Source organism: Peromyscus eremicus, chromosome 16_21, assembly GCF_949786415.1.
Source record: "Peromyscus eremicus chromosome 16_21, PerEre_H2_v1, whole genome shotgun sequence".
Taxonomy (NCBI): Eukaryota; Metazoa; Chordata; class Mammalia; order Rodentia; family Cricetidae; genus Peromyscus; species Peromyscus eremicus.
In genome coordinates, this window is record NC_081432.1 from 56,379,146 (window position 1) to 56,405,645 (window position 26,500).

General features: G+C 46.1%; 1 protein-coding gene across 1 annotated transcript in view; it reads left to right on the plus strand.

Moving 5' to 3' along the window:
- The window catches only part of Tnfrsf21 (TNF receptor superfamily member 21), a 72,337-nt gene that overhangs the window by 11,924 nt on the left and 33,913 nt on the right, over positions 1-26,500 (plus strand). Inside the window, exons 2-3 of the mRNA XM_059281762.1 lie at positions 9,384-10,032; positions 11,526-12,020. Of these exons, the coding sequence (XP_059137745.1) occupies positions 9,384-10,032; positions 11,526-12,020 (1,144 nt within the window). The remainder of the gene's footprint in view (positions 1-9,383; positions 10,033-11,525; positions 12,021-26,500) is intronic.

The window sequence follows — 26,500 nt, forward strand, 5'->3', positions numbered from 1 at the left end:
TACATAGGCGTGAATCATCATGTACATAGGCATGTACTACCATGTACATAGGCATGCATCACCATGTACATAGGCATTCATCATCATGTACATAGGCATGCACCACCGCGTACATAGGCATGCAACTAGGTGGCAGTTTTTGTTTTGTTTGCTTATTTGAGCCAGTTTTGCTGTGGATCCCTTTCGAACTTTGAATACTCTTTATATACCAAGCTAGTCTTGAACTAACTATGTACACCAAACTGGCCCAGAACTTACCTTGTAGATAGACAAAGCTAGTCTTGTACTTAAATTGTTGGTAGGCCAAGCTAGCCTTGAACTCACTAAGTACACCAAGCTGGCTTTGAACTCACTGTGTACATCGAGCTAGCCTTGAACTTACTATGCACACCAAGCCGATCTTGAACAAGTTATGTAAGTAGATCAAGCTGGCCTTGAACTTGTGATGTCCCTCATGCCTTTGTCCTCTGAGTGCTAGAACTATAGGTATGTGCCACTCTGCTGGTGTTGGATTACACTTTTTTAAAATCCAGAATTTTGGGGCTGGAAATGTAATCTGCCCAGCACATAAATAACTTTGGGTTTAATTCCAGCATGACAAATAATACACAAATAAATAAGAAGAAAAAAATCTCCAATTTTTGTTATGTATCTCAGGAGTCACATATTTGAGATATAATTGAGATGTTTTAAAAGATTGTCTAATCTCAAGGAAATAGACTTAAAGTATAGTAAAATAATAAATTGGTGGGGCGATAATTTCCCAAACTAATAATCATGCAGCAATTACTATGTCAGGCATGCTCTCTATGCTTTTTTTTTTTTGTATGAACCATTAATTATCAAAACAACTTTGAATAGTAGTGACTATTGCTGTCTCCATTTTGCAAGTGATGTGGTAGGGGCTCAGAAGTTGAGCCACTTTCCGAGGTCACTCAGGATAGAACGATAGAAGAAATCCAAAGTGATTTGCCTACTCTCAGACTAGCATCCTATGTGCTTGGAGATATCCAGTGCCACGTGTGATGGCGGACCTTGATTTCAAACATCAATAGCAAAACCCAGGTTGTCACCTGTGCTTCAGGTTGTCTGACTGTAAATCAGAGTTCTCATGACCCTCTAGGGGTCAGTTAACTAGCAAGCGTGGCCTCACATATCTCAGGGAGACACCTTCTGTTTATCACTCGCTTCTGTATAAAGGAGATTCTAAAGGATACAGAGGAAGGCATGCATAGGGCAGCCAAATAGGAAGCAGCACCATGGAGCTACCGTGTCCACTGTGGACACTTCACCCTCCAGGTATTTGCACCTGTTCAGCTAGCTTCGAGCCCTCTGAACCTTGTCCTTTCAGGGTTTTATGGAGGCGTCATTATGAAGGCATGATTGACTGCGTCATTAGCCATTGGTGATTAGCTTCACCTTTAGCCCCTTTCCCTGTCTCAGAGACTGGGGTGGAGCTGTTTTCTGGTCACTCATCCCGCCCCTTGTCATATCATTAACATACAAAGGACCCTGTCACACTTGCTTTGAGGTTTTCCACTTTGGTGGGAACCACTGGAAGAGACCAAATCTGTATTTCTTATTATCACAGTAGCACACCCAGCTAGTACCTGGAAGAGCAGTCTCTATGTGGTACATTCTAGGCTTAACTAGGTTTTCTTTACACTTTGTAGCCTCAGTGGCTGTATTGGCTGGAGAAGTGGATTTGGCCTGGGTTTGTATGCTCTTCCGGACATGCCCAGTCATCATAAAGCAGCGTCCTTCTGTCGTCTCCCACTGTCTTCTATGCAATGCCACTTCATTCGTTCCTCAGCGGGCACCCTGTTGGCACCGCTCAGTGGGCAGAGGACAGAGGAACAGCCGCTGCGGTGGCTGGAGCCAGTTCTGTGGTCCAGTGACTGAGTGCTGTGTGTACAGTCTCTCCTGCACTGCAGGTTTCTGAGAAGACAGCTCCTGGGTGAAACCTTCCTGGCTTTTTCCTCTCCAGTGTCCCCTGAGCTTGCCGCCTCCTGTTCCTGCAGTCAGCACATTCTGCCTTTGGTATTCTCTCCAGTCACCAGCTTTCAAAACTGTCTCTGCTTCTTTTGCTTTGGCAACAGGGGGCACCTCTCTCTCTCTCTCTCTCTCTCTCTCTCTCTCTCTCTCTCTCTCTCTCTCTCTCTCTCCCCCCTTCCCTCCCTCTCTCCCTTCCTTCCTATCAGAGAGGCCAGTAGGAAATGAGAGAGAGCCAACCAAGTTTATATAACATAACTGGAAATATTTTGGGTGGTCTGTGGAAACTTTATCCTTGAACTGTTTCTTTTTCTGCATTCTGTTGTCATCCCCCCACACCCTCACCTTCAAATCTGGGGAATTCTTACCACCCAGCATGTTGATATTAAAACTGAAAATGATGCCCCAGGTACAATGGTCGGTAGTCCCGAGGGCTGCCCAGCTCTCCGTGGCTCTTACCCTTCGCCATTTGTTAGCATATGTCTCAGTCATTCTCTCAGGAAACCTGACCACCTTACAGTCTCTACAGTAACCGAATTTCTTATTTAAAAAAAAATACTAGCTTTATACAGAATTAAAAGATTCTATAGCAAACTCCAGAGCGAATTTCCAGTTGTTCATAAGGAAAGGCAGGTCTATCTCTGCCTTGACTGCTTATTTCACATTCGATTATTATTACAACTTCATAGGGAATGAAAGTAAGTCTGGAGCAGGGGAGGTGGCTCAGTGGGGAAGATACTGGTTGTACAAGGGTGAGGACCCGAGTTCGAATCCCTAGCATTGATGTAAAAAACTGGATGTGGCCTTAGGTGCACCTGTAACCCTAGCATTGTTCAGGCTAGAGACAGGAGGATTGCTGGGGATAGCTGGCTGCCAGTCTAGTGGAAATGCAAGCTCCAAGTTCAATGGGAAAGCCTGTCTCTGGGGAATAAAGAGAAGATAGAGCAGGACACTACCATTCTCCTCTAGTCTCCTCATGGGCATGGACATCTGTACACACATGTGCATACACCACACACACACACATACATACACACACACACTGCACACACACACACACACTGCACACACACTATACACACACACATACATACACACAAACATACACACACACATACACACACACACACACACACACACACACACACACACACACACACACCAGGATGAATGTTGTAACCCTTAAACTGCAAGGGATCTCTTGTTTGTTTCAAGGATGAGGTCATGGAAGGGAAATTGTTGAAGCACAAGTAGATGTCAACATTCTGACGTGTGTTCTCACACATCCGGGTGCTTCTTGTCTTCAGCTAGGCCTACCTCTGTGCTGTAAAATACAGTGACACATCATAGGTATGCTATAGGCCACCAGCATGAGCATTGAGACCCTGGGAGACTTCACAGTGAGTCATGTAAACTGACTACAGCTTTCCACTTGGCTTTTGTTTCTTTCTCCTTTTTAAGTTTTTAATCAATAAGCTCTTGTAGTGTTTTACCAAATAAGCAGTTTGGGACTGCATGCTGATATTTACCTCATTTAGCCATTGTTGTTGGTGAAGTGAGTTCATCCTTGGATAAATGGAATTTTCATAATAACACAGAGAAAATCTAAGCTCCTTATACTGCATGTAATCTTAAGCATGGAGGTGATTTTCTTTCTTTTCTTTTTTTAAACGAGAGGGGAATATTTGAATCCTTTGGTATATTAGCTTTTTATTTTCACTACCATGAAGAAACCAATTCTTATAAGCCAATTGTAGTTCTGTTAAGACAGAGCAATGTTCTCAGGGTCTTTGGAAGTGAATGAACTCTTAGCTTTCACGATGAAGGAACCAGCATGCTTTAGTTAGATCTTCAGTTAATACTGTGGCACCGTGGTGGAGGGATTTGGGGTTTCTAACTGCTGGTGACATCCTCCATCACTACCCTTTAACTTACTAATTCTAATTATTTATGGTCTACAAATTCACCCTTTTAATCAATAAGTCCTTGTCAGACAGACCATGAACTAGGTCCTTGAGGATTTGGATAGTATCAATGGTTCCTATCAACCATCCCTTCTCTTCACGAAGGGAAGAGAAGTTCTGTGGTCCAGTGAATGGATGCTGAGTCCACATGCTGCTCCTGCATTGCAGGTCCCAGGGAAGACACACAAGTAGATAACCGTGTAAGTAGAAAATGGTGACAGCTATGCAGGGAAAAGAAGGAACAGAGGAGGGCTTTTCAGTTGGGGACGGGAGGCAGGGAGAGCATCCAGAAGGAAGTCTCTTGTCTCTCTGGCTGATTTTGCTTTTCATCGGATGTCAGGTGGGAAGTGAGAGTTTTAAGCTGGGTGTGAAAGGATCAGATTGAGCGTGTGTGTTAGAGTGGGTGTAGGAAGAGGGAGAGAGAGAACTCAGTGCTCACTGAGAAGCTCATGGGGAGGGGGGCGTGCTGGGGAGTTCCCATGAGCTTCTGGTCTCAGTATTGTTGGTATTTCTTTGGATGCTCGTCCTGGGACTTGGCAGACCTTGTCTGTAAAGGGCCAAATGATAACAATTGGCCGTGGAGGTTTCTGGGCATGGTGTAGCTTTTCAGCTTTTCCACAGTAGCATGAAAGCACCCATGAGTGCTACCAACATTGGTGCCTGGATTCTAGAAAGCTTGTTTATAAGAACAGCTGGCATGGCAGCTGGATTGCCTTTACTGGCCCCTGGCTTGAAGGATGCTTTGCTTATTATTTTTCTAGTCTTCATTAGGTAGTTGAGCAAGTGAGGAAATGTAGTCTATGTGGCGGTCCCTAGCCTTGAGCTGCTTATAACCATTAAGGGAAGATAAGTATATACACTTAGGCGGCTGCCAACCAACATTACGAGACACTGTGTAATTAGGTACTAATACGATGGACAGAAACAGGAAATGTGATGGGCCGCTTGCTCATCTGCGTGGCATCTAGGTGTCTAGAAAGAGTTCTAAAGGCTACATAAGGATGGTGGGACTTGACCAAATCACAACGTACAGAAGGTTAGGCTTGATTGACTGCCAGTCCAACCTGCTAATAAGCGAGCAATCCAAGATCCTGTTGACATTGAGACAGGTTGGGTAAGAGTATGCCTCCTGTTTTCACAGTCTTTATGCAGCTCTTCCTTCGACTCTAGCCTAATCCACCCATGGGTGCATATATGTACATGCACATATTTATGTGTGTATATGTTTTATATTGTTTAAGGCTGAGGGAATGGAGCGAGGGCTTCAGGTTATTGATTGCATTTTGGATTTCAAAAGGCCGAGAGCAGTTTGGTTGTGTCGGCTTCTTGGAATGAGGAAGAAAGAAAAAAGGGGATCTGGGTGGGACATACGAAGGGGAAGAGGGAAGTAAGCAAGATAGAAAAGTGTCCGCTGACCTATACACCAGGAAGCAGTCCACGCAGCCTCGGTGGGAAGACCTTCTAAAGCAAGGCAGCCCCATTTTATTGGTTGTAAGTCTCGCCTTTCACAGCTCAGCCAGCTCTCTAGCCTGGACTCATTCTGTGGAAGAAAGCTGAAGGGTTAGAATGAGGCAATTTGTATGTTTATACAGACGGACCTCAGTGATGGAGTACCAGGAGTTAGTAAAAAAGAAATTCCAGACTTTTGGGGTGATTGGCTCTTCCTTTGCATATATAACACCAAACCCAAACAAGAGACAGAGAAGCTGACTCGAGTGTATGTGTATTTTGTGTAAATGCTCAGCAAAGGGCCTGGGAAGGTGGCCGCCAACGTTTACAGTGACTCTCTCTGGGGATGAGTCGATGCGCACAGAGCAGTTCCAAGCTGATAGGATTATTACAAGGATGTTTATTCTGGGTGGTAAAATGCAATATCAAGAGAACCATATCAAGGTAATTAACAATGCCAGGTTGGGTAGAGATGGAGGGGATGATTCTGATAGTGCAGTTGGGCTGTGTCCAAAATGTGGCTCAGGATCAAAGAATATTAGAGCCAGAGGGGTCCTGGCGTAGTGTTAGGGGTCCAAAACTTAGCTGGATGTCCGAAACACTCAGAGAGCTCCAAGACAAGAAACAGCGAAACAAAATCAGTTCCTCTCCCTGTTGTCAATTCACAGTGATCTCAGAGATAAGGTGGGACGTAGAAAAGTAGTTTCAAAAATCATCCCAGGCAGTATTGTGTTTTCTTTTTCCATTTTCGTGTGTGTGTGTGTGTGTGTGTGTGTGTGTGTGTGTGAACACATGTGTGAGTGGATGTGCACATGGAGGCCTGAGGTTGATGTGAGAACCATCTTCAATTACTCTTCCACCCTATTCAGTGAGGCAGGGGCTCCCAATCAGACCCAGAGCTTGCTGATATGGGTAGTCTCTGGCCAGCTTGCTCTAGGGATCCCCTGACTTCCTACGCTGGAACTCCAGGTAGACCGCTGCACCCACTTGCCCTTTGCATGGGCTCTTATAATCTGAACTGTGGTTTCATGCTTGTATGGCAAACACTTTACATCTGAGCCATCTCCCTACTCTCCCCAGGCAATTTTAGTGCCGTATTTGAGGCCTGAGACTTTGTAGACCCCTCTGATCTGTCTTATCCATGTCCACACAGAGTGGGGAATCAAGGGCTGTGGTTGGCAGGACCCAGCCTCAGCTTTCTTGTTCTCATTATCCAGCACCTGTCAATGACTTAGAGTCCCTGTTCCAGTGTTTTTTGTTTGTTTGTTTGTTTGTTTTGTTTTTCTAACATTATCTTTCACTATCATCTTTTTTATATTGTGCCAAGGCTATCTTTACATACTGTCTTTCACTTGATCTAGGTTAGAGGGAAAAGCTTGTGTGTGTGTGTGTGTGTGTGTGTGTGTGTGTGTGTGTGTGTGTGTGTTTTGCGCTATTTATTTATATATTTAGAGACATGTTCTTGGGTAGCTCAAGCTAGTTTCAAACTTGCCGCGTAGCCGAGGACGTAGCCTTGAACTCCTGATCCTCCTACCTCAGCCTCTCAAGTGCTGGGTTTACAATCGTGCTCCATCACAAGGGGATATTGTTTTGTTTGGGGACAAAGTCTCTTCATGTAGCCCAGACCAGTGTGGATCCTGCGTTCCTCTCCCCCGAGCCTCTCTAGTGCCGGAATTACAGGCAAGTGCTTCCACATCTGACGGGAAAGCTCTAGTTTAGATAGGGACATCTTAGTTGACTGAAGCCCTTAGGAGAATAGCTTTCCTTAGGTGCCTTGTCTCTTCCTCCATTTCAGTCTCTGGGAGGAAAATGCATCCAGTGGGATGCTTTCCCCCGTTTTTTTTGGCACAGTGAGATTAGCCGTTGTCTGGAATCGGAAGAGACTATAGAGGCTCCTGTAGTCCTTGCTTTAGTAATGTTTTGCTGTAAACGGACCCTCACTCAGAAGCCCGATTAAGCTTTGCAAAGGACCCTCACTCAGAAGCCCGATTAAGCTTTGCAAAGGACCCTCACTCAGAAGCCCGATTAAGCTTTGCAAAGGACCCTCACTCAGAATCCCGATTAAGCTTTGCAAAGCAGAGCGGCTTGTTTGAGAGAGAAACGAGGGGCTTGGGGCCTCCCTCCCATTGCTCCTTGGCCAAGAGTCAGCCCTGTGATCTTTGTCCAGCCCAGGGCCTGCTTCTGTCCCACTGGTTTCTTCCTCTTTCCACTTCACCAGACACAGTTAATCCACACTCTCCTTTACTCCGTGTGTAGGAGACAGAATTGTATGAGGTAATTTATAGGTCAATATTATAGTCTCTTAACTGATAAATAAGCCAGGCTTTGTTGAGCCTACCTGTAATCTCAGCCCTTGGGAGTCTGAGGCAGGAGGATTGCAAGTCTGACATCAGCCTGGGTTGCATATTGGCAGCCTGTATCAACAAAACCAACTGGGAAAAAAAAAATTAGCAAAAATAACTAGCCTAGCTCAGTGGCTCATACCTGTAACCCCAGCAACTGAGGAGTCTGAGACAGGATTGAGGTCAGCCTGGGTTATAAAGTAAGACTCTATCTCAAAAGAAAAATACCTTCACAGTGAACTAACTACTGCCAACCCCCCTATACCCCGAGAAATCAAGAAGTCCAAATAGAGCAAGTGTGCTGTGGAGTGTAGGGAATGTGGGGTGGGGGTGGGGTGGGGTTTGTACACTGCTAGGTGGCCTCTGACGAGTCAGACACCAGGGGATTGGCACAGTACCTATCATTTCCCATCTTAGACTCGCAAGTCTGAACCCTCTTCCGGGCTGGTGGGCAGCCAGCCACAAGCGCATGCCGGGGTGGCTCCGTGGATCAGAGCCCTGGGTAGGGGTGGCCGGTGTTGAGGCTCCGTTTCCTAGAGCTTTGTGTATCTCCCCAGGGTGCACACTTCTGAGCCTAAGATGTGGGAGTGGAGGCACCACACTAATCTTGTGCTTGGGCTCCACTGGGCAGATGGTTTCCTCCACTCAGTGCATCTGCTGGGCTTGGAAGAGGGTGTCTGTGCTCGCTGTACAAGTAGAAGGAGCAGGAAAAGGAGCGCAAAGCCAAAAGCTGAAAGGGAAGACACAGAACTTACCGCAAGCAGCAGGCTCTTTCTTTCTCAGTCTCCAAGATGACGTTACGTTTCTCGACGAGAAAATCAACCACTACCCACCCCTGACCATCCCCACTGCCCCTTCAGGCTCAGACTGAAGAAAAACAAAGTATATCGGAAGCCAAGAATTAGCCATATTCCTTCCCTTTTTCCTTCCTTCCTTTCTTCTTTCTTTCCTTCCTTCCTTCCTTCTTTCCTTCTTTCCTTTTTTCTTTCTTTCTCTCTCTTTTTTTTTTTTTTTTTTTTTTTTTTGAGATAGGGTCTCACTATGTAGCCTTGGCTGTCCTGGAACTCACTCTGTAGACCAGTCTGACCTTGAACACAGAGATCTGCCTGCCTATGCCTCCCAAGTGCTGGGATCAAAGGCGTGCGCCACCACCACCACCACCACCACACCCACCAGGTCCCCCAAGTTATTATTCTGGAAGCTGGTGTAACTCTGGCTGCTGGGCGAGGTTTTTATCTTAGGCATGAAATGGCTGCTGAATTGTTCTTGCTGGACCCAGCTCAGTGTGTAGATCGATTCCCTCAGTGGGTGCTGCAGGAATATGCACCTATCCGTTATGGTCTTCAGAAATGGGACAGACACGGTTTGATTCTAAAAGCATCAGCTCTGATGTTTAAGGCACGTACTAGGAAGGTCAAAAGTATGCCTGTTTATAAAAAGGAAACAAGACAAAAGTTTATCATCAGGCATGCAGGTGCTGTAGAACTGACGACTTCAGCACAGGCCTCCCTGTTTCTGACGTCAAGCTGATGTGGTACCAGCCGGATCCTGAACGGTGATGATGACGGCATTGTTGCTATGGGTGGCGCTTTGCCCTCCTCCATTCCTAGCTGACACCTCTCTTAATTTCTTTCAGCTGGGATTCCTCAGCACCATCACAGCTCAGACGGAACAAAAGACTCCGAGTCTCACGGGCACGTACCGCCATGTTGACCGCACCACTGGCCAGGTGCTAACCTGTGACAAGTGTCCAGCAGGAACGTATGTCTCCGAGCACTGCACCAACGTGAGCCTGCGTGTTTGCAGCAGCTGCCCTGCGGGGACCTTTACCAGGCATGAGAACGGCATAGAGAGATGCCACGACTGTAGTCAGCCGTGCCCATGGCCGATGATCGAGAGATTTCCTTGTGCTGCCTTGACTGACCGAGAATGCACTTGCCCACCTGGAATGTATCAGTCGAACGGTACCTGCGCTCCCCATACAGTGTGCCCTGTGGGCTGGGGTGTGCGCAAGAAAGGGACGGAGAATGAGGATGTGAGGTGCAAGCAGTGTGCTCGGGGCACCTTCTCTAACGTGCCTTCCAGTGTGATGAAATGCAAAGCCCACACAGACTGTCTGGGTCAGAACCTGGTGGTGGTCAAGCCGGGGACCAAGGAGACAGACAACGTCTGTGGCACACGCCTGTCCTCCAGCACAGCCCCACCTTCCCCTGGCACAGCTCTCTTTTCTCACCCTGAGCACATGGGATCCCATGAAGTCCCTTCCTCCACCTATGAGCCCCAAGGTAACTTAAACCTCATGACTTTCTTGCTGGAGGAAGGCTTTGAGCTCAGTAGAGTGGGCTTATAACTAAGGATGTTTTCTCCACTTTGCTGAATCTAAAATCATCCCTTGGAGAAGGGAGCCTTCATTTTTGTGGCTAATTAAATTTGGCTTCTTTGGACTTAATAGAAACATTTAAACTCAGAAGGTTTCTATTAGGAGACAACAGACACCTAAAAAACTAGGTTACATCAAGCTGGCCAATAAGAACGGAGAGCAATAAGGACAGTGTGTGACCTTACGTAAATCACTTAACCCCTTCAGCTCTCGGCTCCGAACTGGCCGAGTGAGTAAATGAGTGATTTTCAACGTTTAAGGTTTCTTTCAGATTAAAAAGTTATGCACCATGGAGTTAATCCAGGCTAGACAAAGCCGGAAGGAGAGACAGTAAGGGGGAGCTTGTCATCATATCTGGCAGGAAAAAGGACTGTCGTCCAAGGTAGGACCAAATCATAGGAAAGGAAGTTAAAAACTTCAGAAAGCAAGTGAATTGAAATCCACATAAAGATACCCAGCCCTGACACTTGGAGAAGAACAACTTAATTTTTTTTTTCCCCAGCAATCCTGACTTCATGTCCTTTCTGTGGTATCCCTGTTTGCCTAGCATTCTAGTCCACCCTCAGACAGAATGAACACATTTCGCCATATCCTCTTTCATGGCATTTAGTTTCTATGCGATGACGGCCAATGTAAATTGCGCGTCCTAGCACACTGTCGAGTGTGCCGATGGCTGGTCTTCATTGATAACCACAGGGGATGCTCTCTCACCCCCACCGTCTTCGCAAAGAAGAAATGGGTGTGAGAGCTCCAGGGGATGACCCAGGCCAGGTTCCGTCCCCCGAGATTCTCAGCTCCCCTGCCTCACACTCTTTCATGACGGCTAATGTGGAAACGTCTCAGAAGTCCACAGAGCCCCCCCCCCCCAGCTGTGTTATCTGTTGGTTACAGCCGCTGGAGGGTCCAGCCTCCGTTACTTCCCGACCTGTTGTGCAGGGTTGGATTTGGGCCTGAGCTCTTTTCTTTATCTTAGTCATAGGCTCTGTTTCACCACTGAGTCATGAAATAAAGCTAAAGGTGAGAGAGGAGGAGAATGCACAGAGAGTTTAATTGAAGCGAGTTCTTTGCGGAATCAAATCAATGGAGGGTTGACTAGCGGCAGACGCACACTTCTCCACTTAGTATTTGAAGGCTAGGAGAAGCGATTTGGAGCTCAAACATTGGATCTCCAAGGATGCCCGTGTCCTGGGTACCAGAAACTGAGTTTAATTATTCAGATTTTTAACCTTTTATATAAAGATGCTGTTAGGACCTTTATGAAAATGTGCAAAATAATATTTGACCTTAAGCTCCATCAGTCACATCTTCTTTGACTGTGTGACCTGACCAGGGACAGGAGAGAATGTGTAGATGCCCAAATATGGAAAAGCTCTTCCCCCTCCTTACTCTTTCTTCTAGGCATGAACTCAACAGAATCCAACTCTACTGCCTCTGTTAGACCAAAGGTACCCAGTGGCATCCAGGAAGGGACAGTCCCCGACAACACAAGCTCAACAAGTGGGGAGGAAGGCATGAACAAGACCCTCCCGAGCCCACCACAAGTCACCCACCAGCAAGGCCCCCACCACAGACACATTCTGAAGCTGCTACCCACATCCATGGAGGCCACTGGCGAGAAGTCCAGCACGGCCATCAAGGCCCCCAAGCGGGGCCATCCCAGACAGAACCTGCACAAGCATTTCGACATCAATGAGCATCTGCCTTGGATGATTGTCCTCTTCCTCCTGCTGGCGCTGGTGCTGATCGTGGTGTGCAGCATCCGCAAGAGTTCCAGGACTCTCAAGAAGGGGCCCCGGCAGGACCCCAGTGCCATTGTGGAAAAGGCGGGCCTGAAGAAATCCTTGACTTCGACCCAGAACCGGGAGAAGTGGATCTACTACTGCAATGGCCATGGTGAGTCTCTTCTGTTTCCTCTGGGATGGTAGGGCTCTCAGCCTCACCCCTGCTGTCTAAAGGAGGGGGAAATCCAGAGCCTGTTCTGTTTCCTCTGGGATGGTAGGGCTCTCAGCCTCACCCCTGCTTTCTAAAGGAGGGGGAAATCCAGAGCCTCTTCTGTTTCCTCTGGGATGGTAGGGCTTTCAGCCTCACCCCTGCTGTCTAAAGGAGGGGGAAATCCAGAGTTTGTGGAGCCCTTTCCTTTGCTAAGTGCTTCTGGGTCTAGTGTGTTCTTCTAGAAAAGGTTTCTGAGCATCTATTCCAAATAATGCACTCAGAGAGGATCATCTCTTTCCATTTCCCTCCCCGGCACTGCTGAAACTGGGAAATGTTGCAGAATCAGAGACCTGCGAGTCACTTTGAGGGACTTTTTGTTTAACTGTGTCATTTAGCAAATGAAGGAATGTAATTCAGAGACGTTTCACCCAAACAAGAGGCTAGTTGTTTGCTCAGGACAGATGGCATGAAACTGCACATCTCTAACTACTGGAGCCCTTCCTCGCTTCTGTTCTAAAAACTAATATATGTGTGTGTGTGTGTGTGTGTGTGTGTGTGTGTGTGTGTGTGTATAATTTTATAATTTGTATATGGGTTGTGTGTGTATATATATATATATATATATGTGTGTGTGTATATATATAATTTGTGTATGGGTTGTGTGTGTGTGTATGGTGTGTGTGTATGTGTGTGTGTGTGTGTATGATGTGTGTGTGTATGGTGTGTGTGTACGGTATGTGTGTGTATGTGTCTGTATGTATGTGCACGTGTGATGGCACACATGTGGAGGTCAGAGGACAACTTTGAGGAGTCAGTTCTCTCCTTCTGCTGTGGACTCCAGGGATCAAACTCAGGCTTGTGTAGTGAGAACTTTCAATACACAGAGCCATATTGCCAACCCACACTTCCCTTTTCTATGCCACAGGGCTAAGGAAAAAAAATAAAGGGAGTCCAAACCTAAATGGCTGTAAGCTAACTAGACTACAAGATTTAGATGTGAACTTGGCTTTTCAATCTATATCTTTATGTATACACATTCCTTTACACATGCATACTTGAGCTATCCGAGAACATGTCTATAAACATGTAAATAAATAGTGCAAAACACACACACACACACTTCCTACCTAAATGTTTAGGGTCTCACTCAATCCAGGGGGCAGGAAGGTCATTTAGATGATAGCCACCCACAACATAAAGAGTTTCCTCTTTGTCTGAGGCTGTGTCCTACATCTCTCACTTAGTAGTCCGTGTGTGCGGATAGATGCTGGAATATTTTGCTCTTTTCTCTTTTAAGAGCAAAAATAGCTTACAGTACTTATTTGTCTCTGAGCTCAGTTTGACTTGAAGGCTGCAATTTTGTTCCCCTGCTGTGGTTGGAACTTCCTTTCCTGAGTGAAGGCCGCCTCTGGAAATCCCATTCAGATGTTTCCTTTCCAGTTACAGATAAAAGTGTGTGCTCACCTTCCTACAGGCTGGATAGAATCTTTTCTATTGAATGCTGAAAATACTTATACTGTTTGGTCTAGTAATTCTATTTCTGGGACGCTGTCACCGAATTATAAACAGATTTTTTTTTTAAGTAAGCAAGGTGAAGATAAACGTCTCTTGTGGGGAGAGGAAGGCAGCTTAAGACAGGAGCTAGCGGGGGAGAAAAAAAAAAAGATAGGAACTGGCTATGCAGCCAGGCGGGCCTTGAACTCGTGATTCTCGGTGTCAGCCTCCTTAGTGTTGGGATTGAGGGATGGGACGCCATGCCTGGCCGACAGCAAAACCATTTAACTTAGCCCTGTGAATCATAAACATTGCAAACAAATAAAGCACCAATGTTAGCGAAATAACTGGGTAAATGGTGAAGTGTGCGTATATAATGAAACATTTTCACCCAGTCAAAAGAGATGTTTATATTAGGTTAAAACAAACAAACAAACAAAAACAGACAGAACTACACAGTTTATAACAGTCCCAACTCTTCTAAGCCTTAGAGGCTGAAAGGAAAGATGCCAGAGAAAAAAATGTTTTTTTCCAGTGTGGCAGGATTTTCTCCTCCTTCCCCTCAATTTCTTAGCATCTCAAATTTCCCTAAGTTTTGGATAATGAAAAACTATAGGAAGTTGGGGGCGCATTAAAACCTGCTTAGTTGGCCTCCCTGAGTGACTCAGTCAGGGGGATGCTTCGGCAGCACTCTGCCTGGTCAGACTCCCAGGGCTGTCCGACGTTTTGACATCTTTGTCACCTGTGAATGTGGTGGCCCGTGTGCTGACCCAGGATACCTATGGACCTACCTGGTTGAGAGCTTGTGTAGACCCCACTAAGGCAAACTCCTCTGGGGACCTGGGGACTGGGAAAGCTTCACACACAAGCCCTCTCTAACAAAAACTTTCCACTACCTTCCTAGGTACGCGTAATTCTAACTTGGGGGAAATTGCGAGGAGAGGGTAAAGAATGTAAATTCCTGCGCCCAGGTTGATCTTGCTCTTATTGTTGCTATTGTTTTGAGACGGTGCTTCGCATAGTCCAAGGTTGCCCTCAAACTCACCATGTAGCCAGAGCTCTCCTTGAGCACCTTATCCTCCTGCCTCAGACTCTCTAATGCTAGAATTACACACAAGTGCGGCCACATCTGGATTAACATTTCACTTTGTCATTTGTCCTCAGCTTCCAAAGCCACACACTGATTTCTACATAATAAAGTATGGATGATAGAATAGCTTGTTATATTGAGTGACGTGTTTAATGCATGTCACGTGTATGTATGCATGTTCTCAACAGACAAGATAAATTTCCCAAACTGTTTCATGGCCCTTTACACCTCAATAAATTAGTGTATTTCCTAACAATAAGGCGATTCTCTCTGTGAAATATTTTGTAGTTTCCAGCCTCAGTAAGTTGAACATGAGAACAGTTCTTTGTTGTATACATGTCACTGTTTTTTGTTGTTGACCCAGTGCCCTGGTTGGCTTTCTGTTGTTATGATAAACGCTGTGGCCAAAAGAAACCTGTGGAGGGAAGAAGAGTTTATTTGGCTCACACTTCCAGGTCATAGTTCATCATGGAGGGAAGTTAGGGGAGGAACTCAAATAGGAACCTGGAGGCAAGAACTGAATCAGAAGCCTCAGAGGAGCACTGCTTCCTGGCTTCCTGGCTTGCTCTCCACGGCTCCCTCAGCTTGATTTTTTTTAATTTATATATTTATTTTATATTTATATATATATTATATATATATATATATATATATATATATATTTTTTTTTTGGTTTTTCGAGACAGGGTTTCTCTGTGTAGCTTTGCGCCTTTCCTGGAACTCGCTTTGGAGACCAGGCTGGCCTCGAACTCACAGAGATCCGCCTGCCTCTGCCTCCCGAGTGCTGGGATTAAAGGCGTGCGCCACTACCGCCTGGCATATTTTGTATTTTTTATACAACCTTCCTAGTGGCAGCACCATTCACAGTGGCCGGGGATCCCCCACATCAAACATAAATCAAGAAAGTGTCTCACAGACCATGGCCCTCCCAAAGGGCGTGGCACTCTTGGGAGGTGTGGCTTTGTTAGAGCAGGTGTGGCCTTGTTGGAGGAAGTGCGTCACTGTGGAGGTGGGCTTTGAGGTCTCGTATATGTTCAAGATGCCACCCAGGGTCTCAGACCTCTTCCTTTGCCTGTCAGGTGTAGGACACCTGTCTACTTTTCCCGCACCAAGTTTGCCTGCAGGCCACCAAGTCGCACCATGATGATAATGGGCTAAACCTCTGAAAATGTAAGCCACCCCAATGAAATGCTTTTTCTTTCTAAGAGTTGCCGTGGTCGTGGTGGCTCTTCAAATCAAAAGAAACCCTAACTAAGGCACAGACCATTTACCGGCCAACTCAATGGGGACATTTTTAGGGGGTTGGGGTTCCAGACAGGATTTTTCTGTGTAGCCCTGGCTGTCCTGGAACTCACTCTGTAGACCAGACTGGCCTTGAACTCACAGAGATCCACCTGCCTCTGCCTCCCAAATGCTGAGATTAAAGGTGTGCGCCACCACCGCCCAGTTAGTGCTCCAGCTTTCACTTAGCAGTCCTCCATCCCCACCTCCTGAGTGCTGGGATTACAGTTGGGCCTGGTACCACCTTGGCTTTTATGTAGGTGCTGGGGATGCAGACTCCAGTCCTCATGCCTGCATGGCAAGCCCTTTATCCATTGACCTGCCTTACCCTAAGAAGTAACACCTTTTCCCTTGAGCAGAAGATCTAGCCTAGGACTGAATTTTGTAGTAGGCTAGCCCATGTAGTTACCTGTGCTCTGAATTTACCTCATTAGTAGAAAATCATATGACTATCCTTTTAAGATCATATAAATCTAGAACTATCCTCCTGTGAACATTTCCTTAATCAGTAGTTGCTGTTATAGTTTATGATCAGATACATTTTATAAACCGTTTTGGGGGCATGGTTCTAAAATTCTAGAGAACACAGCAAGGTGTAGAAATAAAGGCTGGTCCAGGAGCGGGAAACAGTATAGTAGCATGACCTTGAACATGCTTTTAAAAAGGGTATTATATTATTCATTTAATGCGTTGGGGTGCCTGCATGCTTGGGAAGGTTAGAGGAGAGTCTGCAGGAGACGGTTCTTTCCTACCACTAGGTGGGCCCCAGGGATGGGACGCAGGTCTTCAAGCTTAGAGCCAAGGGCCTTTGCCCTACCCACCCCCAACCCCCAGCCATCTCACCCGCCTGACCGTCAATGTTCTTAAAACCCTTTTTACCTTATGAAATAGCATGTGTCCTTGCAACCATGTCCTATCTTACAGAAAAAGATTGGAAATGGCACATCAAACCCAGCCCAGTGGCACTCTTGTGCCACTTTAGTGGAGTACATTTCAGTCGTCAGGTGTAAGCAGCCCATCCCTTTTTCTGCATTGGGATGTTTGTTTGAGGCGTTTCTGTAAGGAGGGCCTTTTCTTTCCAAATTGCTGGTTTCAAGGGTGCAAGCCGGTAAAATCCTCTTACAAAGAGAGGTTCTGTTCGGTAAAGGCCACTCCAGGTGCATCGAGTTCTCTACAAACAATGCCTCGTTGATCTAACCGCATTGTGCTCTGGCAGCAGGTTATCCTGCAGCATGAGATGGTGTCTGTCCATTCACACTGAATGGCTTATGAGCTTGAGGACTGAATGCCCAGGAGTTTTCTATCAGAAGTCCTGTGAACCTTCCTTTACCCACGCCCACTGTAAAAGGGACATGCTGAGCTCTTCTCTAAAAAATGATTATTACTCGATAGTTTCATACATACGTACAATGCATTGTGATTCTATTCACCCACCATTAACCCCCTGGTTATCGGTCTTCTTTTCTCTGAATGTTTTCCTCTATCTAACTAGTCTCCTTGCTTCCCCATTAAAAAAAAATGATACCCCCTCTCGCAGCATCCATTAGTGGTCAGATCTTCAGGAAGGGAGCAGGGACTCATGTTGCTTCTTATTTCCATGATGTAGCCTTGAAGGGCTCAATCTTGAGCAGGTTTCTGTGGCTGCTCTTCATGGTTGCAATGGCTGGGTTGTGTCTCAGTGAACCGTGAACTTTCGATTACCTTGTCGGACCTCAGCACGCTGAAGCCTTTGGTTCCTGTCTTCACACATAAAGACCCCTTACACCTCTCTGTCTGTCAATGACATATAGTTTCTACAGGTGACATTCCCAGGACCGCAGTCCTATTGTCATAGGGTCCTATGGTTAGACCTTGGAGCCGTACCTTCTGAGGCTGGGTGTGTTGGTACTCTAGCATCCTTCCTTTCTGAAGTCTCTTCTGACTTAATGGTTGCTAGGCTGGAAGGGCCTGTGGGTTCTTGCAGTACATCCACTTTAGCATTAGGGATTGTAAGTGAGTTCGTCTAGAATTGTTATCTATGAAACCTACTTAAGGTTTTATTATTAGGTTACGTTGTCATAATGATGTGAGTCTATTGTTTGGGCTCTAATTATCCTCCTTTTGTCGTTTTGTGGAAATGGAGTTCTTTTTGTGTTATAACCCCGAGATGGTGGGGTCAGTGTGGGTGGGAGTACAAAAGTTCCATCTGATTTAAAATGGAAAGGAAGGGGCTGGAGAGATGGTTCAGCTGGTAAAAGTTCGGGCTGTTCTTCCAGAAGATCCGGAGTGGCTTATAACCGCCTATATATAACTCCAGCTCCGAGGGAGCTAGCATCTCTGGTCCCGCGAGCACACCTGCTCTCACATGCACATACCCCTCTATACATACCATTTAAACAGATGAGCATTTTCTAAGAACAATTGGTGCAAAGACAGGTATAGAGGCTCGTACCTGTAATTCCAACATTTGTAAGGCTGAGGCGGGGGGATTGCTGTGAGTTGCAGGCTACATAGTGAGTCAAAACAAACAAACAAACAAATAAATAGCCTGACTACATAGTGAGCCAAGTAAATAAACAGATAGCTAGCTAGCTAAATAAATAAATAAATAAATAAATAAATAAATAAATAAATAAAGTGAAATAAAGTGAAATAAAGTGAAATAAATGTGGGCTATGCACAAAATGACATTTTTTAAAATTTGACTTGTTTGGTTTTTTTTCCCCTCATACACAAGCACACACACACACACACACACAGACCAAATGATAAAGATAGTAAAACTTAGCCTCTTCATAACTGGCTGCACTGAGGAAGTATGGAAAGATCTCAAAAAACAAAAAAAAAGAGGTCACCATCTCTCTTTCTTATGTCTGCAGAGGGTGCACAACCTTGGTCAGGCCCCGTTGGCAGTGAGGTGGCTGAGACTAGGAACCAACTGTGTGCTTTCACGGTTGTTTCTAACTGGTGTTCCTTTTCCTTCTACTACTTCCCTTCCCCCCACCCCACCCCATGTCTTTCCTCCCCATTCCTGCCGTTTGCAAAAGCTCCTGAAGTTGGAGACCAGGCAGCCTGTTTTTCTAGAAGCTTTAAGGGGATGTTTGGAAGTAGTGCTAGAGAAGAATGTCCGTGTCCTCCAGGCCCCGATGGAGCAAGTGCGGGAGAGTGAGCAAAAGCACGTGACCAGGCTGTGACTGTATTGGATCATGTTTCCTTTTGCTCTTAGATTTTAGGCTTCGAAGAAAAATGAGAAGTCGAGAAGGGATCGAGAAAGGGGAACTGGATTTTCCTAGTTTAAAGAATGCTTAGTTCCTGACTAACCTAGTTATTCAGTGCTCTGCCTTAGGTAGCTAATGTGCGTTTGACATGATCCCTCCTGTGTATCAGTGTAACAAGCATGACCCAGGGAGACAGCATGTCCTTAAGTGGACAGCAGCAAGCGTTATGAGGGCCCTAGGGCTCTCTTACGTGGACTGCTGTGCTTCAGTAGCCAAAAGGGGAGAGAGTACATCCTCTATACTTGGTTTATTTTAATTTTTATTGTTTGAAAGAGTTTCACGTAGCCCAGGCTAGCTTTAAACTTGCTGTGTAGCAGAGGATTACCTTAAGCTTTTTCTGTCTACATTTCCTGAGCTCCGGAATTGCGGGAATCACAGGCATGCATGACCTGGTTTATGGTGCTGGGGGCTGAACCCAGGGTTTTGTATATGCAGACAGATACAACTTAACTACATCTATAGTAATCTATATAGTAATCCATTCTATGATATTATTTCTGAATTTCTAGTTCTTTCCATCTGCCACTGTAACTATCATGCTTCATCTCTTCCCATAGCCTGTAAATTCATAGTGGAGAGTCACTAGATTTTACCGTGTATCCCCTACACTTGGCCCATGCCCTAGACTCAAATGGTCTGTCTGAGCTGGTCCCTGTGGTAAGCTACAAGCCATGAGTTATTTTAGCTAAAATTAACTAACAAGCAAAATTCAGCTTCTCAGTTGCACCGACCACACCTGAAGTGCCCAGTAACTAGGAGGCACACATAACTAGAACTCGTCTGACAACATTGAGAAAGACAGAACATTTCCGTCATCTAGAACATTCTGTTAGGTAGCCATGGACTAGGACATCCTTATCTACTTGCTCTTTCAAGGTTGTAAGGTGAGCTTGTTTAAATTCAAAGCCATGAGTTTGTCCCTGTTGGCTTACAGTGATGTTGTGTTAGAGAATTAAGCACAGATTTTGTTTTCAAGATTTTTTTTTTAATTTTTAATTATGTGTGGGGTCATGTGCACATTCGTGCAGGCATATGCACATTAACCCAGAAGAAGGCTCTGGTTCCCCTAGAGCTGGAGTTACAGGCATTTGTGAACCACCCATTGTGGATGCTGGGAACCAAACTCGGGGCCTCTGCAAGAGCAGCATGCACTCTTATCCATGGGGCCATCTCTCCAGCCCCTAAACCAAGGGATGTTACGGTAGGCTGGTTGGACCGATTGCAGATGCTCGGACAGATTATTTTTTAGCGCCACAGGAAGTCTCCATGACTACAGTAAGTCGTGGTACAGTTTGTTTTGGAACCATTCAGATCTGGTTTTGTAATATGAAAGTAGCCCACAGGCAGTGTGTAACTTATCGCAGGGGTCCCTATTCTAATACAACAAAACTTTATTTGTAAGACCAAGCGGCGTGTGCGGGGCCGTATCTGCCAGCAAGTGAACTCTACCATAGGTCCGTCATCCTCCACAGCTTTCCCTCACCTTCTGCTAACTAGAGCTGCTTACACAAGCGGTCCCACTCTTCTTGGAGCGCTCCTTGAGTGTAACTCCTCAACTTTACCTTGAGGGGCACCTATTTCTTATTCTGCACAACAAAGCAGGGGGGCTAGAATGTTTACAATGTATAACAGCTAGCCATATCTCTGATTCCAAAATCCCTCCACTTCTTCCCAGTACATCCTGGCTTTTACTCAGAGACTGCCATCTTGACATGTGGGCCTTCCTCACAGGTGCTCCTGCTTGGACCTACTACTACTCTTAGAGCAGAGCCATAGAGGAAGAGGGGGGTTGGGGTCTAACCTTGAATTCCAATATACTTTGAGGGGGGGAGTGAGTCTAAGAAAAATAGTGGACAAATGCCTAGAGATCTGGAACATGAATTCAACTCTGCGTGCCTGAAGTGGGAAATAGGGAGGATTGATTGACTCCAATCAGTATTCATAGAGGTGTTTGTGGGCTGGGAGGAAGAGTACAGAATGTATAGACAAGAAAAAGCCATCCGCAATGCAGTTGCTTACAAATAGGAGACGGCTGCGTGGAGGCGTGGACTCATTTCTCAAAGGTTTGTTTGCAGGTCTGAAGAGCAGCCACAGGCTGCAGAAACGACATGTGGCCAGGACAGCTGTTTAGATCTGCCTGCCTACTACAAAAGGCCGTGGACAGAGATGCGCTGTCTTTGGTGGTCAGCTCTTTTCAGTAAAATGAGGGAACCTAAGCCCATCACAGGGTTCAAGACTGAAGATGACCAAGGTGACAGTGTATTGTTGCCTTACCTGAGTATACTTCCTGTCACCCTGATACCTGACAGGAGAAATGCAGGCCCTGTGGGTTATACAATAGTGTGGGAGCAGTGTGTGGCTAGTCAGAGAGGAAGCCAGACTTAATCCCAACTTTATGCTGAAGAAGGATCCTACAGGAAGAGGTAGGGGGAGGAAATGGGAGGAGAGGAAGGAGGAAAAACTGTGATTGAGATTAAATGAGTAAATTTAATTAATAATAAGAAGAATAAAGGACATTCAGTCCACTGGTATTCAGGTTCATGAATACCAGGGCACATGGGAGGTTGCCAGTGGGAGGTAGATAAGATGTATTTTTTAAATAATATATCATTGTATGCTTGAATGAAAAAAAAAAAAAAGAGGGAAGATCCTTGTCGACTGTGACACCAAGGGCTACCCTGCAGCTGACGAGTAACAGGAGGGTGGGAAATGGGTTTCCTTGTGTCAGGAGACGTGGCTGGGCAGGGCTGAGAGGAAGTACCTTTGCTCTGTGCTTTTGTGGGAGATCCTCTGGTACTGAGAGAGATTCAGCAGCTGTTCCAGAACTAATGTTTGGAGCTAATCTTTTCAAGTGTATCACCGGAAATTCCAGTCCTCCACCGTGCACAGCGATGGCAATGGAACGGGGAAGCCCTGACCAAGGCTCTCGTTTATCTCTGGACTGTAATGCTTAGAGACACCTCGGTGTCATGGCGGAGCCCCAGCCGCAACTCCCGAGAACAGTTTTGAGGCTTCTGGAGCCTTGCTTATCACTCATGCCAGCTGAGAAGAGGTCAGCAGCTCCCACCTGTCTGTAAAGAGCAGGACTGGGGGTGGACACGTCTGAAACCCTCCAGTTCCTCCTCAGTATTCACACATATGGTTTTAGCTAGCCTGCAGCCCTCTTTATGTTTTATATATTCTAACCATGGCCTATTAGTGTGAACATAAGTCTGTGTAGTAAAAGGATTCTTAATTGCATGTTTACTACACATTAGTGTCTGTTTGGGATTCGTCGAAACTATGAATTTAAGTTCTGTAGACTAGTCCAAAGTGGTCCTTTGGGGTGGAAAAATAAAACTATCTCTTGCATAAAGGTATTAAGCTCCAGTCCCAGAAGTGAGCTACTTCACTTACAGAAAGGCCACGGCAGAGCCTGATTTTGCTCTGGGTTAAGTCCCCTGCCTTGACGAAGGTGACTCTCCAGGGGCCCAGGCAAAGCTCGTGTCCGTCGGGGACATCTTTAGTCATGACAACCGTGGATTTCTTCAGGGACAAACGAAGCTAGAGATGTCGGGCTAGAGGGAGAGTGTTCTCTGTCTTAGTTACAGCCTCCTCCCTCTTTGCCCTGCTTCTTGCCGGATTCCCTCTCATCTGGGAATTGTTGTTAACTGTATAATGACCTGTTGTCCTAAGGGGAACCTGACTAGCCAGACTGCTGCACCTGAGTTACTTGTTTGGGTAACGCAGGAAGCAGGCATGCACAGGTACATTGTGCTCACCTATTCCCAGACATTAGGGGAAATGTGGGATAGAGTCGTAGCCAGCTTCACGTTTGGGGAATCCCAAGGTAAAGAAAATATTGGAATTAAAAAAAAAAAAAGACTGATTGTTAAGTGGTTTTACATGTGATGTTTTCATTTAATTGCATGTGTTTGAACTTTAAGAACGATGCTTGTCTTAGCAGACTAGGGCTCACAGGGCCTTGGTAACATGAAGAGTATTTTTGTTTTGTTTTTGGAAAGCATAGCTGGACAGTGATGAGATCACGGGGGATTGTGGGGTGGGGAGAGGGGAGAGGGAGAGAGAGGGAGCTCCTGTCCTCTAATTTCCACATTTTACATATGTTGGAGCTGAGCAGAGGGAAGTGATTTGCTCAAGGTGGCATGCTACAGTCAGGGGACATAGTTGAGGCCTCGGTCTCCTGACTCCTGGGACAGTGCTCTTCATACTGTGCATACTGCCTTTCTCGTCAAAGGACCACGTGATTTTGGCCACTGGTACAGGCAACAGTGTGGTTTGAAAATTACTCACAATTCTTAAGTAAGATGACAAGAGGGGTCGTTCGCTTTTGAGGGTCCTGGAGGCAGAGGCTGCCAGGAAAGAAGTACATCTTGATCTTCAGTAGTAGGTCCAAGTAGATGAGGATGAGGGAAATAGACAGATGGCCTGTCCCAGACTAGGAGTGCCCTTTGACCCGCTGTCTCTCCCGAGATGCCTCTATGAGAGTAGTGATGGTCTGAGGAGGGAATTGGTGTGTCTCTTCTTTTGCTGAACACCTCAGCTGGATGATTCCAGGCTGTGGGAAACCAAGACCCATAGCTGTGAGATGAATGAGGAGGTCTTGCTCCTAGGGCACCAAGATCAAATTGTTAATCTCGTATATACAAAACTCTTCCACCTTCGTCTTGAAGAGCACAGACAGTTCTCTCCAGTTATCTTTCTTTCCTGTCACCCCAACACAGACAATGGAGCACCATATGACTGCTTCTGACTCAGTTTTTCTTAAAAATTCTCGTGTTTGAGGCAAATCTGTAAGATTTTCTCTTTTTCTTCTTTCTTTCTTTGCTCTCTTCCTTCCTCCCCCCACCCCCACGTATGCATATGTTTGTGTGTGTGGAGGTCAAGGGCAACTTCTAGTGTCAGCCCTCACCTTCTGCCTTGTTTGGACGCAGGATCTCTTCCTCCTTGATGCATGCTCCTGCTCAGCTGATCTACAGGCTCCCGGAGATGCTCCCATCTCGGCCTCCCCTGTCTCCACAGAGGCACGGGGATCACAGATTGCTTACCACTGCATCTGGCTCCTAAGGATTCCAGCTCAGGTCCTCGTGCAGGGATGTGATTCACCCACTGAACCATCTCCCCAGACCAGCTTAGAAAAACACTGGATTATTGATGCTGGTTTGGGAGGAAGAAGAAAAATCACTGCTCATTTGCATCAAATGCTTACTCTGTGCTGTGGAATTTATCTATAGGTTCCCATTTAGTTCTTAGAAAAACTTCATGGTGTGACGATTGTACCCATTTTGCCTATCAGGAACACAGAGGCATAGGAAGGTGCATTACCCTGAGTGCATACCCAGTTGGTAGCAGGCCTGGATTGGCACTCAGGCACTTGTACTTGGACTCTAGCTGGTATGAGTGTGATACACGACTTCTCATTCTTGCCCTCTATGGAGATGAAGGGTTGGGATGTGGACAGACAGTTGGAAGCCAGACCATCACAACTATACCATCACAACAGTTTTTCCTGTCTGCCTTTCTATGACCCTATGGTGGGGATTGGGCAGTTGTAGGAAGTCACATTCACAATATTTATGTTAAAAAATGCATCCAAGGTGCCAAAGGGATGGCTTAGTTGGTACAGTGCTTGCCTTGCAAGATCGAAGACCTGAGTTTGATTCTGAGAAGCCATGCAAAGATGCCAGGCAGGGTATCTCAGGGTAACTCCCTCCCAGTGCTGAGGAGGCGGAGACAGCAGGTCCCTGAGGCTCACCGGCTGGTCTCTCTAGATCCTGACACCCAAGAGTCTTCTCTGGCTTCCAAATGCATGTGCACACATGTGCTTCGAAACAAACTCAAACACACACGGTGCACACGCACACACATACACATGAAGACACATTCAGGACTTGTAAAGACAGAGTAGGGACTCTGGAACTCACTTTGGAGACCAGGCTGGCCTCGAACTCACAGAGATCCACCTGGCTCTGCCTCCCGAGTGCTGGGATTAAAGGCGTGCGCCACCACTGCCCGGCAGAGTAGGGAACTCTTAGTCCCAGGAAGCAGCATGGTGCGGTGACAGGTGAGGGGCATGAATCAGCTTCACTGAGGATTAACATCTGTGACATGCTCCTGAGCCTCCACTTCCCTTCTCATCTGTGCTGTGGGTGTGGCTCCTCTCTCGTGGGCTTTCTCCTATGGGCCGAATGAGATCATCAGTAATATTGATAGATCTACTAGCCAGCTTGGTTCCCCACCCCTGAGGACAATGCCATGAGCTGCCCCAAGGCTTTGATGGAGAGCAGAGGTCAGGACAGAGACCCAATATTTTTCACCGAATTAGAAATTCTTATGGGTCAAGTTCAATGAGTCATGTGTAGCAAGAGAAATGACTACAGAGAAAACAATATTTTCCCGAAGAACTTTGGCTATAAAATGTCATAAAGTCTAATTGTCCGTTATAAAAGGAACTGGAAAAGAAAGTCCCAGTGTTGCCTGGCTCTTCTCATTTTAATACTTCTGAGGCTGGAGGCAAAGCCCTTTGTTCTGGTGGCCTGTACTTGCAGTGAGTGGAACTCTCCATATGGTGATGTGGGAGAAGGGACCACTCCAGGCACAGGCAGACATGGGTACCTGCTCTTATAGGAGGTGTGAAGGAACAACTCTAGCTTGGCTCCTGGAAGGAAGCAAAAGGAAACATGTTGTGAGACTTGATTTTGCTTACCTATATCATGAAGGTCTTGGGTTCAAAAAACCGTAAATGTCTCTTTCTTCCTTAAAATTCTGTCCTTAGCTGTAGTGGCGTATGCCTTTAATCCCAGCACTGGGGAGGCAGAAGCAGGTGGATCTCTGAGTTCAAGGTCAGCCTGGTCTACAGAGTGAGTTCCAGGACAGCTAAGGCTACACAGAGAATCCTGTCTCAAAAAACAAAGCAACAGAACAAAACAAAACAAAAAATCTCCTGTCTTCTGTGATGCAAAGATTGAAACAGGAGCTGGGGATATATTGGCTCATGCTTGTAACCCTAGCTCCTAGAAGGTGAGGCAGGAGAATCACTGTGACTTTGAAGCTAGCTTTGGCTATATGGTAAGTTCCATGTCAACAGCCTGTCTCAGGAAAAAGAGAGCCCCAACTTAGAACCAAATTCCTCCCAAAGATATTTAAAACTCAAGGTTGGCTTGGTGGCCAAACTTCCTATTTGCATGGCGTTGATGCTCCAAGCAGCATGGAGAGTTGGCTTCGGGCAACAGTGGTTGCTTAAGAAGCGGGCTTAATTTGCAGAGTGTTCATTTTTAAAAGGTTTGGACACTGCTGCTGAACTGAGCTATGGTTTCAGT